A 19,219-nucleotide genomic window follows, 5' to 3' on the forward strand; every position below is an offset into this window, starting at 1 on the left:
GCAAAACTCACAACTTAGAGACAGATTCAGGCAATTTAAGCTTTAGTTTTCTGGCTCAGCTCTTTAGGAGTAAAGTGAAAACACTATGCCATATCTATGAGATATGATTGGCAAAAAACTCTAGTTGTCTTAGAGAAAAGTTAATGCTTGTTTTTCAATGGCAAATTGGTTAAGTGAATAATTTTTAAGTGATCACTTTTCAAAACATACCCACAGTAGTAGAAAGAGCTAGAAAATAAAATCATCACTTTTCCAAAATCAGTTTCATACTTACTTCACTAAACAGTAGATAAGAAAAAACATGTGGCTCAAACACAGGTAAAAATCTAATAAAAGTGATGGAAACATATTGGTTAATTAAGTCTCACAGGGAGACTTTACATTTAATTTTATTGGCAATTTGTATATAAAAATAGAATGACTGGTATATATCATATATAGATACTTTACATATCTTAAAATTTCTTTTTGCAACAGTCACTTGTGTGTTATGTTGATGGAGAATATGAATTTCTAATTACTTAACAGGCACAGAAGACCATACAGTTTGAAGACATTCAGAGGATAGATTCACATGTAAAGTAAACATTACGAAAAGTTTCACACATATCCATATGTTACTTATAAATAATTATATTCCAGCATAAAATTGCACATTCTATGACTGTAACAGCTCAGGTGTTATTCTCAATAAGTTTTTTATAATTTACACCTCCTTTGAGTCACAGTGTGATATAATGCTGATTGCTATTACTGTGTATATTTCAAACTATATAACATAGTTAGCTAATATATATGTATATATAAAAGGTTCATGATAAAATATACATTTCTGGCTGTCATACAGATTATAGCATTAATATTTTATCTAAATGATATTTTACTCAACTCAAAAGTGACATCATTATCCTTAAATACCTTTGCCTACAAATGGAATAATAAAATTAATCTGTGAGATTTAATATCTTTAATCTTCTTATAGAATAACATGTGTATACATGAACATGCATACACATATACACACGTACATATAATTATTTGTATATATACACACATATACATATGTATTTATGAATATACATTCATGTCAAATTGGAGAAAAATTTATTTTTCTCCTTCAAGTTTTATCACTTTATTATTCTCACCCACTTGCTTCTGGAGTAATCTATGATAAAAAGTAGTGTTCAATAATTTTTATTGGAATTTTACATTTAAGATTATTTTAAATCAAATTCCATTGTAGTTTTTCCTTCTATTGGTATTTGCTGTGGAAGAAGATAGTAGTATTGACAGGAAGGATAACATTTGCATAAATTGCGTGTGGGTTGAATAAGCCTGCAATACCAGCACTGAAGATACTGAGGCAGGAAGAGAGAGACCTCAAGACAAGTATAGGGTACAAAACAAAACCAAGACCAACATGCAAAATAGTAAAACTTTATATCAAAAGAAGTATATACACGTACACAACACACACAATCACATCATAGTTAACAAGAAAGTATAAAATGCCTATCAAATTGAACTTGTTGGTTTTACATTTTTCAATTTTTTAAATTTACTTTTCAAATTCTGGAATACTTTAAATATAATTGGACAAATTTTAAACAGATCCTTAAATGTAAGTGCTTGAGTCAAACCTAAGACTTGTGAATATACAAAATTTGTACAGAACTCTACCATTAGCTTTGGATTTTATTTTGTTAAACCATCTTTTATAATATATTTTGATAATATTTTCCCTTACATAACTCTTCTCAGATCTGTCTATCTCTCTCCCCACCTTGTTTTACTCTGTCTTTGTTTTTGTCTCCCTCTGTGTGTGTCTCTGTTTCTGTTTCTCTATTTTATCTCAGTCTCTCTCTGTCTCTCTGTCTCTCTCTGTCTCTCTATCTCTCTGTCTTCTCTCTCTCTCTCTCTCTCTCTCTCTCTCTCTCTCTCTTACACACACACACACACACACACACACACACACACACAAACTAAAAGAACAAGCAACAAAATCAAAACAAAACAAAAATCACAAAACAAATAATCACATCATAAAGTAACATCAAAATATACTAGCAAAAGACCAATAAGACTAAAATAAGGATTAAAAATAAAAATAATAAAAATAGAATAATAAACCCTGACAAAGAAAAGCAAAATGAAACAAAAAAAGCACAAAAATTTCATTGGATTATTTTTGTGTTGTTAACTATACCTGGGGTATAGGGCTTGCCCTATAGTGTGGCCTATATAGGCATATATATTCATATATTAATATCCATATATATGTATATGTATATATCCACATATACCACATATATATGTGTGTGTGTGTGTGTGTGTGTGTGTGTATGTGTGTGTGTGCGTGTGTGTTTGTGTCTGTGTGTGTGTATAGAGAGAGAGGAGAGGAGAGGGTCTGGCTAGAAATTATGCTCATATCTTGCAGGAATGGTTCAGTTATTAAGGAAAGGCTAGGCTCACATAAAACTAACTTTTCAAAATCAAACATACTTAGTTAATGCTAATAATGCTGACAGACTTTTATTTCTGGTATTTGTCCAAAAAGCATACCTGAATGTAAATAATTGACAAAATTCTTTCACATACGGTATTACTAGTTGACTTAGGTGCAGCTGGGTCTCCCAAAGATGATTCCCTTCTGTAGTAGAGCTGTGTTTAAAAAACCAGTTACAGAGGATTCTACACTATCAGCAACAGTCAAGCAAAGTAAATGTTGACTTCAATAGCTATACCTTCAGGTTGTTTGTAATTAAAAGTAATATTTACCCTGTTATTTTTATGTATCATTAATTATTTTATATAATTTTACTTTGGTACTAGGACTTTAAAGCAAAATAAATATACAGTTCCATAGTTATTAATTTTTCAGTATGATTATCTTAGTGTGTAAAATAGCTATGTGCTTTATTTTTTAATTCATAATTGTGAACAAATTGTATACAAAGTAAATATGTATTATAAATATTGTGTTAATAACTGTTCCTGCTTGAGTTTTTAAAAACTTATTTAAGAGTGTTACTCAAATACTTTGTTTGCCTTAATGTTTTCCTAAATTAAGTTTTGGCTGGAATTTAAAAGAAAACACACACACACACACACACACACACACACACAGACTTCAGTTTCTTATATATAACAGATCTGGAGAAGAATCATCAAGTTTCTTGTAAAATATTCATAGGAAACAAAAATTTGTGTTCCAATTCCCCTGGGTCTTGTAATGTATCACCTTACCGTTTTCCCTGGAGAATTCTAGCTTGTTCCTCAGATTCACTTACAGACAAGCAGGAAAAAGCACAGGGTCCTGTTGTGCCTTATCTATTTTACAAACTAAAGTAAATGCTATTTATATTTGCATAATTTCTAGATTTTCATTGTGTTTTGGTCAGCTTTTAGTTTAAAATTATTTACTAACATAAAAAATGCTTTTTTTGGTTTCTAATTCTCTCAAATGTGTCATTTTCAATGACCACAGCTTTAATTTATTAGTAGTTCTTCTTTAATGATAGCTATCTTCTATACATGACTTCCAACATGCAGCCACTGTTCTAAATGACTCACACATTTACTTAATTCTGCATTGGAGCTTAAGAAGGTAGTAATGGATAAATAGCAAGTATAAACCGCACATCTGTAGCAGAGACTAGGTTTAAACTTTAAAGTCTGTGACTGGCATGTTGGCTATCAAGTATCTGTGTGAACATTTTACCACAGTTAATGCCATATTTTAATGCAGGCATTATCCAATTTGTATTAATGTGAAAAGGTAAACCATGTTTAGGAAAGAATTTGTGTCCATGTTAAAACTAGATGACGACACCAGAGAGGTGTCTTGAAGCAGCCTGTCACTGAGACCTTTATTTTGAATGTGTTTGTTTCAGTCTAATTTAATCTAACAATAATGATATATCTCAAAATATAAATGGTACTATAGTTAAAAATGCTTGTTTTATGAATACACTCCTTTATTTGGCATAACCTCTAACCTTTTACCTATAAATTTGTTGTATTTTATTTTTACATATTAATTATATACAATGTGTTTCATTGTGACATTTCCGAAGGCATATGATGCATTTTAATCATACTTACTCCTCATTCTTTTATGTTTGTACTTTATATGATTGACATACTTAGCTCTTTCATATCTGATCATGCCTAAAGACATCATTGCTGATACGAAGTATACACAAACTATTATCACTATGCCAACTAATTACATGAGTTGTATAAAAGAGTTTTGAAATCCAATACATAGAAGCATTGAGTGATGCTTTCTTGATTTGAAACTGGATTTCAGGTAAACTAATCACAGCAAACCATTCTCCATCAATAAAGCATGAGGAAGAATTCCAGCCATTTAGGAATCCCATCTGAAGTACTGGAAACCAAAGCCCATATGATTCATTTCCTTGGACACAAAACAATTGTTCACTTTTGTTAGTCTTGTGAGAATATAGTAAACTCACCATGGAGATGACAAAATGAGGACTCAAATCATGAAATAAGCAAGCCACACAGAGAAATCTACTGACTGAGTTATGAAAGCAACTCTGGCCTGTCTCCTTCCCATACATGAGATTTACCAAGTTACTAAAAGAACTGGCACAAACTTATGGAGAATGGCACTACAAATCCACATGTTGTCTTATGTCAAAAAGGAGCTAAGTTTCTTTGGCTCTATTAAGAGATACAAATCAGAAGTGTCCAAATATTATAGGTACTGCCAAGTTATGAACAGACCTCAGCTTGTGAAAATCGCTTGCTCTGACCTGATCTCTCTGAAGATGCAATAATACTGCATGACTCCATCCAGTGGCTGACACAATACTGGATAGGAGTGGCCCACAAAGTGTCTTTTCCTTTGGTATAACTCAACAATGCACAATGTATTAAGGGATAGATGAATATATTGCAGTTTGTTTCCCTTCTAATATGCAACTTAATTTCTGATTTCTGGGATTACAGATTCATACCATAATCGCTGGCTTGTAGCCAGAGCTGATATTTTTATTCATTCTCTGTTATTTTGTTTTATTTAGACAGCCTCATTATTGAGCCCTAACTAGCCCCCAGCTTGTATCAAACCTGTGGCCTCAACCTCTTCAGAAGATCTGGAATTATAGATATGTTTCCTAACATAGGAAATTTCTAACATCATAATTGTAAAGCATCTTACCCAGAAAAATTTATACTAAATGTAATTTTTAATTAAGCAAATCAAATAACCCTATTAAAAATGGGGTACAGAGCTAAACAAAACATTTTCAGTTGAGGAACACCGAATGGCTGAGAAACATCTGAGGAAGTGCTCCACATCCTTAGCCATCAGAGAAATGCAAATCAAAACAACCCTGAGATTCCACCTCACACCAGTCAGATTGGCCAAGATCCAAAACTCAGATGACAGCAGATGCTGGCAAGGCTGCGGAGAAAGAGGAACACTTCTCCACTGTTGGTGGGGTTGCAAGCTAATACAACCACTCTGGAAATCTGTCTGGCAATACCTCAGAAAATTGGATATAGTACTACCTGAAGACCCAGCTATTCCACTGCTGGGCATATACCCCAGAGACACTTTAATACACAACAAAGATATATGCACCACAATGTTCATAGCGGCTCTATTTATAATAGCCAGAAGCTGGAAGGAACCCAGATGTCCTTCAGAAGATGAATGGATACAAAAATTGTGGTACATATACACAATGGAATACTACTTATCCACCAGAAACAATGACTTAACCAAATTCTTAAGAAAATGGCTGCATCTAGAGAATATCATCCTGAGTGAGATAACCCAGTCACAAAAGAACAGACATAATATGCAGTCACTGATAGTGGGATGCTAACCCCAGAGGCTTGCACTTTCCCAGAAACAACTCACAGACTATATGATGTCCAAGAAATAAAGAAAACAGAAAAAATACACATATATTTACAAAACAAGAAGACTTTGACTATTTCCATGTTGCGTTTTGTTTTGCATGTACTTTACGCTTATTGTAACTATTAGGTTTTCAATGCATACTGTCAAGCCCTTGAAAAAAATCAAGTACTGACTAAAAAATATATTCACATGGTTTTATGTAAAATTATTTTAATGTTTGAAAAAAAGTACTGACAAAAATGTATAATTTTAAGCAAAAAAGTTTAAAATTTGTACATTTATCTTTGTTTTGTAAAATAAAGTAGTTTAAAAAAAAAATAAAACAGCTGTGAAACATGGCGGGTGATATGAAATCTGCTAAAAGACTCCTCAAAACTTCCTACCCATGTCTCCAGCAAAAAACAGGCAGGATAAATAATGGTGGGGGTTTAGGATCAGCAAATAACTAGTTTTATAAGCACAAAGGAATAATTTTAATTCAAGAATACACTAAACGGAGTCCAGAAGAAGGAATTACAAGAGCATGCTTGTTTGTTTGTTTGTTTGTTTGTTTTTTGTTTGTCTTAATGGAAGATTAGGACCCTGAGAGTTAATAGTACTGCTGAGTCATATGTACCACCATGAAAGTATTCGGTATATAAAGGGACAATCATGTTACTTAACTCAGCTGTCTTTCTTCTCCAGGAAACAAATTGTTGCTCTTCATGTTAGCTTCAATTCAATGGTGGTTTCTTCAATTACTGAAAATATAAATGTGCATAACTCACTTCCTTTGTTTGAGAGACTTCTCTTCCTTAGCAATTTTGCTTTGGGATTCAGTCATTCCACAAGTTGTTTGTATACTGATATATTGAATTATAGCCAGATTTTTGCTTAAATACAGTCACTAACTTTATAAACCTACTGCTATGTATTTCTAGCCATAGTGGCTGTATTATAAACACATCACACATTTTGTGTCTACGGGATATATTTATGAAATACTCTGGAATATTTCAAAACCTAGAGGAGATCAATGTCAGAGAATGAAAAATAAATACAAGTTAATAGGCTTTTCTCAATGCGAGTTTGTACATTCATGCGTACACATGGGGATGTGTGAACTGTGAGTCACCCAACTTGAACTTCTCATGAGAAAAAAAAAAAAATGATGTTTTGTTGTCAGTTTAAAAAGTTGCTTATCTGAGTGGAAAAGGCTATTGTATCCATATAAAGAATCACCAGCCAATACCTCAATGAGAATAGCTGCAAGCTGGCAAAACTATTTGGTTCATGTGAGCATGAATAGTTTTATGAGGCACTCCAAAGCTTAATATTCCACTATGTGACTTTGTTGCCTGACAGAATAGTCCATAGGGTGAAAAGTTTGTTACTTGGAAATTTTATTTACATCACGCCAGAACAGCACAATGTTAGAATAGTGTGGCTACTGACAAATGTGTGGGTTTAAAACAGTGTTTGCTCAACTCATGTTTCTACTTGGAGCCAGGTATACTAACACCATGTAAATATTCTTCCCAATGAGCTGGAAACTGTTATAAACTCACTGAGTTCTAGTAGCCTCCTATAGCATAATCAGGCTGTATGTCACAAAACATTTTTTGACCTGGACTTAAAACACTCCCTTGACCAGCTGAGATGGGAATCCCAGCTAATATGGAAAGTAAATGACAACTTGGAGAAGTGGGCATATGTAATGAGCAGTCAGGAAAAACTACTATTTGACATATTTCAGTAAAGGGAGTAGCCAACCTGTCAAGATGTTGGTGAGAGTTCATTGCTATTGCTGCTGCTCTGATAAAACCAGCTTAGATTTGGGCAAGTGTCAACCTAGAATTATTTACCTTAAAATTATTTCTGCATTTGTTTTCTGATGATTATTTGGTTTAATTTATTATCACAGTACTAATATACAATTTAGAAATTATGTTCAGTCCATATATTATAGATGTATGAAGAACTTTTTCAATAATGTTATGATTACCAGAAAGGATATATATATATATATATATATATATATATATATATATAGTCTGCAAATACAAATTCGAAGTCTCTGGTATTTGATGATTAAAAATTTGTTCAAAAAATAAGAATATTTTATATATGATATTTAAATGAAAGAGAGAGGAAGAAACAGGACAGACCTATATCACAATCTGGAGGTGTGAGATCTGTCTGACTGGAGTTGTTCACTGATGGGCCTGTTTGGCAAAGCACTTGGAGAAGTAGTTATTTAGTAACTGTAAATAGCATAATTCCACATATTTGCATGACTATGTTAGCACTAATCTTCTTGCACTTTCCCCTAGATTCCCAGGAAGGAAATTACAAGTCAGAAGTGAACAGCAAACCTAGGAAGGAAAGAACAGCTTTTACAAAAGAGCAAATCAGAGAACTCGAGGCAGAATTTGCCCATCATAATTATCTGACCAGACTGAGAAGATATGAGATAGCAGTGAATCTAGACCTCACAGAAAGACAGGTAAGATGGGTGTTTTCGTTGCATGGATTTTTATTTTGCTATATCCTGGCTATCTTTTACTGTTTGAATGATCCAAATTTATGAGTTGTGAATACCAATTAGAAGTCTTCACTATCATATGATTAAATCTTTGTTCAGCCAAATGAAAAAAAAAAGTTAAAAAGATATTTGAATACAAGGTGCATTTACTGAGTTTTAAAAAGGAATGCTTATGATGTTGATATTACTGTTGACTTTAAAAACACGGTTTGTTTTAAATAATGTGGGCAAATGGTGAAATACTTCCTGTGTTTATATTTAAACGCTCCTCATTTGGTTTAGTCAAAGGTTAGTTGTCTATACAGGTCAGAATAGGCCATGTCATGTTGCAATAGAACATTAACCTTTAAAACTAAATAGCATAAAGAACCCAAACAACTCTTGATGGTTTATTTTCTACACAAGTTTTACAAATTCAGAGCTCACTTTCTTTGGATTCTCAGCATGTGGTGCTGTTACTAACCACAGGAGGTGATAAAGAATTGGCAGGTCCTTGACTTTGAAAATGTGTTCATCTGGAAATGACTTCTACCTTTCCATTTATTTCCACATGTTTTGAAATAATCAGGACTGTAGCATATGTTCAAAAGACAGGGTAATGGTTGGGAGCAAAAAAATACATAGATCATTGGAAAATACTCTCTGTATCAAAATATTTAAAACTGTTTTTATTCTAGGAATTCAATAGTCTGTTCTCTACTCAAAAATGTATTGAGCAGTAATGATCCTTATGTTCAATTAATTAGAGCAAAATGAGCTAGATCGCTTTATAGATGCCTTTGCTGAATTTTACGTGGATGGAAAATAACTTGCTCTGTTAGCACTCAGAGAGTATTCCCTGTATAAATGCACATTTACCTGAGGAGAATGTGGCATGCAGATGGTTAAGTCTTGCTAGTTAGAGTAACATTCCCAAAAGGCAAATGCAAACATCTTTCTGGACAGTAAAATTATAAGAGCCAGAGTTCTACTTCCTCTCCCACTGTACCTTCCTCCTTCAGAGGTCCCACAGTGACCGACCAGGGAAATATCAACAGGGTGAGGACAAATGACTACACTCCTTATGATAGCAAGTAATTTTATCCAGTTTCTTAAATCATATTCTTCCTTTCTGCTCATTTTTATGTTTCAACTTCTGTGGGATTTTTCTTGTTTGAGAAAACATACAAAGGAAAACTTTTATGTGGTTTTATTGATTGGCAGTTTATATTTTATTAAATATTATGACTAGTTCCTGAGCTCTAGAATACCACTTTTTCTTTGCCCGAATCACACACAGTTTCCTTTGTCTATGTGTAGTGTTTGGCTCTTCAGAAAGCAGGATCCAAAGTCTATATAATGACAGCTGATCTACTTTTATGTGTTTTTCTGGAGACAGGAAAATTAAAGGAGAAAAATTACCAATTAGTTTATGTAGAAACCATGAATTCAAGGAAAGACCCCCATGTTTTAGAAAATCAGAAACTAGGATTGACTTTCCATCTATACCATGATGGATATCATACTGAATTCTCACCAAGAGTGAAGGCAAAGTTCTCTGCTTTTTCATAGTGTTAGTCCTTTCATAATGGGGGCCTATTAACTTTTACCATCTGCTCAGAGAAAACCGGTTTCAAACTTGTCTAAGAGCAAATTAATTTTCGAAGAGGTTCTGCAAACTAACAGGCATGTCAAAGGTATTTTCATTAATTATTCTTTCTTCCTACCTGACTTGATATATTGAATTATATGCAACAACTATATATGTGCCCTATTTTCAGTCATACTGTTTTTCAATATCGCTTCAGTTTTTGAGTCAACATGTCTTTTCTGTGTAACGAACTATCTCAAGTATTCATGCATTCAGAAACAGCCCTAAGTTTATTTACAAGTTTGTGGATCTGGGTTTTGGAATGGTTTTCCCAGCATTTCCTACACCCATCCCAGAACAGCACCGTTTGATCCAGTGCTAAATGCTGCTAAAGCCATTGTGAGACCAGTTGGTCTTCCAATCAGCAACCTGGGAATCTTCAGAGCAAATGCTCCCAGGAAAACACTGAGAAGAAACTTCATTCCCTAAGGTTCCTTAACTGTCTGTTTATCTGGTATTTGGTATATACCAGTGTCTCCTGTTCAAAGTTATCCATCCACCCACACTTTGCATAAAGAAAAGAATCCTTAGAAGTCATTTAGTGGTATGCCAGCAATGGTCTTACAAGAAAGCCAGAAAATAAAAATAAATAATTAGACAAATAAACAAACAAACAAACTCGGGGAAATATTCAGGTTTTCAAATAATTAAAAACGTGAGATTGTGCATTTTGTTTCCTATTCTGCCCATCTCTTCTGGCAGTTGTAAGTTAACTGCAAAGATAACATGTTCATCAGAATGTAAATTTTTCATTAAAATTAAAGATTTAGAGGAACACTGTCAGAAAATGCCAGACTTTGAATTTTAAAAAGTTAAGGAACATTTAGGATTGGCCACTTAGAACTTTGTTTTTTTACATTAGAAAAATCTTGTTTGGGCATAAACTGAAAGAAGCATGTTTCTTTCTTCTTAACCAACCACTGTGGAAACAAGAGCATTTTCAGTAGACACTGAACAAGACAGCTACATGGTGGGGGCTTCCTGTTCACGGCATGTTGGATCAATCCATTGGTAAAACAAATATTTGTTGAGCTGGTGCTAGAAAGAAAATCCTGTCAAAAAAAGACTAGAGTCACTGCTGTAGCTCACAGGATAGGAAAGGTGAACACATGTTAACAGTGGCACAGCCTAGTAAATTTAGCTGTGGTCTTGGAAGAGAGTATTACAATTTGTATCAAATATAAATACTTTATTCCTATACAGTAATTTTTAACTACTGACTCAAATTACTAAATTTTAGAAGCTTATTTGTGTTTTATGTGAAGAATTTATTCTGCTGAATTCATCAGAATAAAGCACACACAGTGACTCAACAACAATCTCTTCTATTCTTGTAGACCTACAGGCAAATACCTCTAAAATGTTAGGACGTCATTTCCACAGAAATATTTTTGATTTTGAATTTTGAATTTTGGGCTTATTAGTGTCACAGCCTTAGACTCACAAGATACTGCTCATAGTGGTGACCCATTAAGACATATTTCTCAAAATCAGATGAAATGTTTCTCATCATTTGTACATGTACAGCAAAATACAATTGACCAGATTACTCTAACTACCTAAATGTATTTCTTACCATTTCAGAACATTAACAGTCCAGGATCAAAGCAATGCAGGGGGTGGAGGCAGGGCGGGCTTCTTCTCAGTCTGACTCTATGGTTGAACTATCTCTGAAGTTACTTCTCTAATGTCAATCTGAGTAATGGGAAGTACTTCACATGAGAAGGAACCGAAAAAGTAATTACCTTTATGATTTAACGTTTCAACGACCTTCCTTCTAATGTCATCAGATTGAGCATAGTGAGAATTTCCATGTATGACTTGAGACTGCAATAGAAAAGTCTGATCACTGCAATAGTGCTGTGCTTTGAGCAAAATGAATTCACTATGCAATCCACATCTTAACCAATATATTTTTACGAGCATTTGTTTTAATTGTGCCTTTGTGTTTTCTTCATTCATATTACATGAATTAGTTTTACATATTCTAAAATAAAATAAAATTAAGAAAAGTATCTAAGATATGCATGTTAAAACATTATATCTAATCATGCATTGTTCAATATTTATATAAAAAGTTTGATTTGACAGAAGTTTTCTGTTCTCAAATACAGATAAATAATTCTTTAAATAGAAAATTGTAATATTTACAGTCATAGCATGATTATTTAGATAAATAATTATTAATTTTCTGAGGCCTACTATGCTATCAGGTAAATCATTGTAGTGATTTAATATTAATTTGCCTTGACTGACTATACAATGTATATTATTTAGAGTAGAGTATTTAGAGATACTTTTGCTATAGTTATGTTATTGATTAATATATAAGCCACATGTTTTAGAAAGACACATAGATGTTTTTACAAAGATTTTCAACAATGGAAATTCTCTTAGAAAAATGTGAGACATATTAAATGCTAAAACATTTCACAGTTCCTACCCAAGAAGCATAAAATCTTCTAAATGAGTTTCAGATTCACACACACACACACACACACACACACACACACACACACACACACTTGCCTTCCATAATTAAATCTCATGGGACTCTATAGTCCCACAGAGCATAGATTTGCATAGATTTTCCAATTATCTTTTAATGCTTTTCAGCATAAACTAGGAGCTCTACTTCCCAACATGGTTCAATTTGATAAAAGTATTTTAAGCTGTAAAATAAAATTATTCTTGGTTTTGGTCTCTATCCAGATGTAGATAGATAAAGTTCCTGCCAGACATCTAGTATCTCGGGTGGAAAGAAGGGAACCAGCAGGAGTAGCATGAACTGAAGTACTGGAATTGAGACTTTCTATAGAGTATAGGCTATGAAACACAGGCATGCAGACACTTCCACTTCACAAAGCTGAACAGAGGTTCAATACTGCAGTCTTGGAAAGAGCTGAAATTGAGTCAAAACATTAAACTCATGGCATCTCTGACTAGATAAGGGAAAATGTCACCTAGTGGAAGTGAGAGACATTTGATTTCTATTTGTTACTCATAAATTATTAATAGCCTAATGTCTATACATTTTGACTAATATAAGAATTATCTTTTGTAGCATACATTCAACTTTTAGTCCTTTACATTGAATTTTTATAGGTTGTCCCTCTGCAGATTTGTTTCTATAAATCTATATGGATGTGTTTACCTATTTGTGATTTGTTTTTTGATTAGATAAATAGGCTATGAGAGATAACTTAGGACTACCTGCTTAGCCAGTGTTTTAGATGATCTCCCTTTGAGTCCAGCACTATTTAAGTCATTTAGAGTAAGAATAATGACCAATGCTTCTTATGTATGCCAGCTATTTGAAAGGCAAGGTATGATTTGTCATCAACTAGAACAGTGGGTCTCAACCTGTTGCTTGTGACCTGACAGGAAATTGAATGATCATTTCAGAGGCATCACCTAAGACCATAGGACACACAGATATTTACATCACAATTTATAAAAATAGAGAAAGACAAATTACGAGGTAGCAACAAAAACGATTTTGTGGTTGTTGGTCACCACAACATTAAGAAAATATTAAAGGGTGGTAGCTGTAAGAAAGTAGAGAACCACTAAACTAGGAAACTGACTGTGGATGGAGTGAAGTATAAAATATGGTGAGTAAGTGTGGTACTTTAAAAAAGACTTTTATTTCTAAACTTAGAAATACTTCATTTAATTCTTCAGGATAAGAAAGATTCACATAAATTAACCAACATATTGATTTAGTTTGATTGGATCCTAGTAAATAGTCAGTACAATAAACTTTTGTCACCCACAAAATAACGACTTCCTTTACTTTAGATTTAGGTTGTACTCAGGTGATGATGAACAGTAGCTTTATCATATTTAGAACATGTATTTGGTTTTGTGTGTGGAAGATGCAATTGTGTTTGCAAGACAAAAGATACTAGGAGACATTCTATTTATTGCTTCTTGGTGATTTGCTACTCATTCATTATGTTGTTTGACCATAAACAAAAAGAGCCAAATTTACTTTGTTCAAAATTATGAAAGGGTAAACTTCTTTAATACATTAATATGAATGAACCCCAAGCTATGAACAGAGAAAATACAGGATTCAGAAACAAAATTGTGGAGCCATAAGTTTATAAAGTCTGTGCTGAAGTAAATGAGGAGCAGGTCCCTAGGCTTCAGCCTTACAGGCAAGGATTCCAACCCTCTTCCCACATTCTTGCACTCTAGCAAGCAATAGCAGAGAACACAGTTACTGAGGAAAGACACATGCAGATAGGGCTGGACCCATTCTCTTAACTAGATGTAACCTTGTCTGATGCAACAAAACGCAGAAAGAGAAGTCTGTTTTTATTGGTTCTTCTTTTTAATTTTAATTTTTGTAGTTCCAGTTATCTAGTTTAGCTGCTGCTGATACCACTGACCAACCACATGTTGATGCCTCCTCAGAGCCTATTGATTCTGTGTGCCTCAGATTAGCCAAATTTACTCACTAGGAATTGCATTATTAAGTTTGAAATTTTATTTCTGAATTATTCTTTGACTAAAGTCTCATAATAAAGATATGATTCAATATTTGTTTGATAATGAAAATGCTGTTTCGGTTGCCCAGATAATAATGAAAATATAACATTAAGTCAACAATTCAAGCTATTAGAAGACATCTATCTGGTTAGGGCACTAAAATTTTCAGTTTTGATGCAGATGTTTAGAATTTTGTCTGTTTTTCTCTTCAATAAACACACATTTGTAGTATTTTATAGACATGAGTTGTGATTTATATAAATCATTTAAACAATTAATATGCCTGTAGGTACCTTTGAAATTGACATTGCAAGTTCATATTTAATTTTCTTTCCTTATTGGCATACTATGGACCAAGAGGACATTTGTGCATACAGAGTTGTCCTGAAGACAAGTTAACAAGCCATGTAAGAAATTGGAAGTCAGTAGTTCATCAATGTTCTAAGACAAAGCTTCATGTGAACAATATGTTCACAGAAAATAAAAAATATGACTTCTAAATATGTGATGGGCAGTACATGACTGACATCCATGTAATTGGAAGGCTTGGAAATAGGATCAAGAGTTGGCAGCTTGTCTGAGTTACATAGTATATTACAGAGTAGACTACATAGGTAGTGAGACCTTGTCTCAAAATAATAGTAGTAATAATAATAATAATAATAATAATAATAATAATAATAATAATAATAATGAAACAGAAACAAAATAAAACAATAAAATTGATTTCTGAAACAATCATAAAATGTCTTGGTTGTTTTCTTTGTGATATTGCTCAAGAATTGTCATACAAATTTTTGTTTGATCAACCAGGTAATATAATCATAAATATTAAATATTTCTCAACTATGAGAGAATAAAGAAACTTAATAAAAATAACCCAAACTATTAACAAGTACTTGCATATTAGCTATGACCACGATCAGTTACATTTTGCTGTAGTTATTTTTGTTATGACAAGGTTGCTTAACTTCTCTTTTCCTTCTTTTTCTTGTGAATGTATGATGAGAATATAAAGTTTTATTGATAATATTTTAACTAACTAAAATTTTTCACACTACTCTCTTTCTTAGGATATAGGATTAAATTTTTATTTCAATTTCTAAGTCATATATTTGGAGATCTCTCTTAGCTTGAAGAAAAGAAAATGTGAAAGCCCTCATTCACCTAATATTTCGATAATATATAGCAGAACAAAAAATTTTACTCAAAGTATTGATAAAATTATAAGAGTTCAAGAACTTCAGATATTCTGATTAAGTTATTCAACTTCAGATTTCCTTTGAGTGTAAAATTGTTGGAAAAATAATTTCTTATAAGTTAGGGTTCCACTCTTGGTGACTAGAAAATGAAAAGAAGAATAAGATTACCCAAACCAGCAAAAGTGTAAGAGTTCAGAAGAATGTGTCATTTCTTCAAGTAATTTTGTGGCATGACAACACAGCCACATGGGCTCTGCATGTAAATGCTGACAGAATTCAGTGACCTTTCCTCCACCACTGAGTAAATGAAACTCATCACTTCTCTGCAGCATGTGTGTTAGTATAAATTTAGAATGTGGTAAATTCCCAAATGTTTTTGATACAGAGGAGCCAGGTACTTTTCTATTAGACATTAAAAAAAACTTTGTCAGAGGTATAGAAATTATTTTGAAGGCATGTCTCTTAGCATGAATTATGAATTTACAAGGGCATGGTGGTAGTGGGAAGGGGCTAGACTATTTTAGAATGTGGCCCAGAGTAGCTTCCAAAAAATTCTATAAAATACAAACTTAATTGTAAAGAGTTGAACAAACCAGGAAGGAGGAATACCCAACAAAAGAGTCAAAATGATCATAAACATGGTGATGTTTTACATTAGTACAGATTCAAAAAATGCAAAATAAGGACCTAGTAAGTAGTCCTATTACTAGAAAACATGCAGACAAATCAGGATCTTGGGAAATAAGCTAATAAATATGACTTCATGACCTAATCAATTAGGGAGCTAACTTAGAGAAACCTTTTTTCCCTTTTGTACTGAGTTGGATTGTCACATTCTCTTGAGTCCTTTGAGGAAGTTTCTGGGTAATTCACGCATGAGGGTTCCACGGTAATTACTGAGGATATTTTACTGTAGCTACATACTTTGGGAATTGTTAAATGATATTTCTGAAGTAAACGTTAAGAAAGGTAAGAGCAGAAAAAAGACCAGTAAGATAGACTTCCTGTGGAGTATCAGGAAGCTAACTGTGCTAGGTCCCACAGACAGTCGCCAATTCCGCAGCCATGGGCTAGAGACTCTTCTTCATGATAGTTTTATTGGGACATCATTCCATTTAAATCAAAAAGCATCTGGTCCTTTACTGGGGTCAATTACGATTTTATTTCATTGACCTGAATGGGTATGCTGAGAGATAATGCAAGCCTTTCCAAGTTCGGGGATGCTCGTAGTAAGCAGTGCCCTTTCAGAGGCAGATTTCTAAACAGATGAACTTGCAAATATTTTATGTTCAAGTCAAAGGTGAGTTTCGAAGAATGTGTAAACTTTGACAGAGGTAAATATAGTACTTTCCTTGACTGATGGAGAAACTTCACTCCTATGCTTCGGAGCAAGCTTCCCCACCTATTGGTAACTTGGTGTCCTATGTTGGAATTTATAATTGTTTGTGTGTACTAACCATATACAGTGTGACTCAGTGCAATCCTGCATGGAGAGATCTGTGTGCAGGCACTTGAGGAACCAGGTTCTATTGCCTTTGATGACTTACTTGTTCCCACCCCCTTTTTTTTTGAAGGTGAAAGTGTGGTTCCAGAACAGGAGAATGAAGTGGAAACGGGTCAAAGGGGGCCAACAAGGAGCGGCAGCCAGAGAAAAGGAACTGGTGAACGTGAAAAAGGGAACCCTTCTTCCGTCAGAGCTGTCAGGAATCGGGGCAGCCACCCTCCAGCAGACAGGGGACTCACTAGCAAATGATGACAGCCGTGATAGTGACCACAGCTCTGAGCACGCGCACTTGTGATACAGACAGAGACCAGCTCCGTTCTCAGGAAAGCACTGCGTGATGGCAAATCTTACCCAAGCATCGTTTACATGGCAGATGTCGCTTACTATAATTAAACGCAGGCATCCCAAGTCTGTTTCTCATGATTGATAGAAGGTTTACACTAAGTGCCTTTTATTGAAGATGCTTCCACAGTGAAATTGGAGAAAGTGAACGTATTCCAAATATACTTGTCCTATATATGACAGAGAGGGAGATGAATGTTTGCTTTGGCTTGCACTGAAAATTAAATTGCTACCAAGAGCAAACTTGATAAGACGTTTTTACTCAAGATGTCTCCAGAGTGAAGACATTAACAATAAAAATGCTTTGAACATTCCAGTTGTACCAGGTCACGTGTGTGACACTGGGCCGGTATTTGCTTTTGCTTGCACTGAAAATTAAACTGCTATCAAGTTAACCCATGAAATAGTTTATCTTGAACAGCCACAGTGCCTGAAATCACCAAGTGGATATAAAAATGTACTGAACCTTTGTATATATTAACCCTTAAGTCATTTTTCTGTCTTCACTAACTTTAGCAAATGCATTCATATTAGCTGATGAAAATAGGCTTCCCCATTGACAAATACAGCCAGCTTCTTGTATTTTTATACATTTTGTCAGTCAGAGACAATCAGTATGTGCTTACTGGTGTTCAAGTAGAGAAAATGCAGTAGGGTCTGATAGGACATATTCTTGTACCACAGACAAAACAAATCTTCTGTTGCATTGACTATCAACTGCTGCAGATATATGATAGAACACACCTAGCCCCTCTCCAGCCTTCCTCTCTTATATCTCAAAAAATATTAGGGTCATAGACAAATCAGTTACCTTGAAGAATGAATCTTGTGTGGCAGATGTCTGATTTTATATCTTTAAATTGTTAATATTTAGTAGATCGAATTCAACTAACAGGGAAAAGGTTACTTTCTCATTGTTTATGATATAAAACCAAGTGCCAAAGAAAGCTAATTTTTCAAGAGAATAGATGAGAAACTGAATATCTGACAAATAGACTCAGCAAAAATACATTATTATTTTTCATATGCTCTATATTCATGCAGAACAAGTCCTTGTATTTTGTAAAAAAAAGTTAAATAAATGATCTTTGAAATAATTATTGTCTCCTTACTGTTACTTCATTGAGTTTAGTAGATTTATTCTTTTATTTGTAAACAATGCTGGTCTAGAGATTATTTGGTAATTCAGCTTGACATTCTCTTCATAGCCTTTCAGGTGCTGGAATTATAGGTTGGATCCAGCATGCCAAGTTAATTTTAGTAAATTTGAAAAAAAATAAATTAAGAAGATCTGGAGTTGTTTGCTTTTGTGTAAATCTAAATAGATATGAGTAATGAAATAGTCAAGATGCGTCATTTCTTAAGTTGTTAATTATGGCATAAAATTTGTAAGAACACATACTAAGCACAGTTGGGTAAATGAAATGGAAACATATTTCACTAGTTATGGCTAAAGTACATGCATTAGTCCAACAGTTTTGTTATACTTATCTAATTTTTCAGTATTTGGTATGAAGCTAAAAGACTCATCCGTGCTATATATGTCCCCTGCTATGAAGGTGCATGACTAGCCTACAAATAGTCACATTCATGATCTCTAGCTGTAGTGTGAATTATG

General features: G+C 33.7%; 1 protein-coding gene across 1 annotated transcript in view; it reads left to right on the top strand.

Annotated features, from left to right (window-relative positions):
* Nucleotides 1-18,692, top strand: part of MEOX2 (mesenchyme homeobox 2) — a 50,322-nt gene extending 31,630 nt beyond the window's left edge. The window contains exons 2-3 of the mRNA XM_080929279.1: nt 8,215-8,387; nt 17,330-18,692. Coding sequence (XP_080785405.1) covers nt 8,215-8,387; nt 17,330-17,554 — 398 coding nt within the window. The 3' untranslated portion in view covers nt 17,555-18,692. The remainder of the gene's footprint in view (nt 1-8,214; nt 8,388-17,329) is intronic.
* The last annotated feature ends 527 nt before the right edge of the window (nt 18,693-19,219 follow it).

The sequence above is a fragment of the Micromys minutus genome (genome assembly GCF_963924665.1).
Source record: "Micromys minutus genome assembly, chromosome: 1".
NCBI lineage: Eukaryota > Metazoa > Chordata > Mammalia > Rodentia > Muridae > Micromys > Micromys minutus.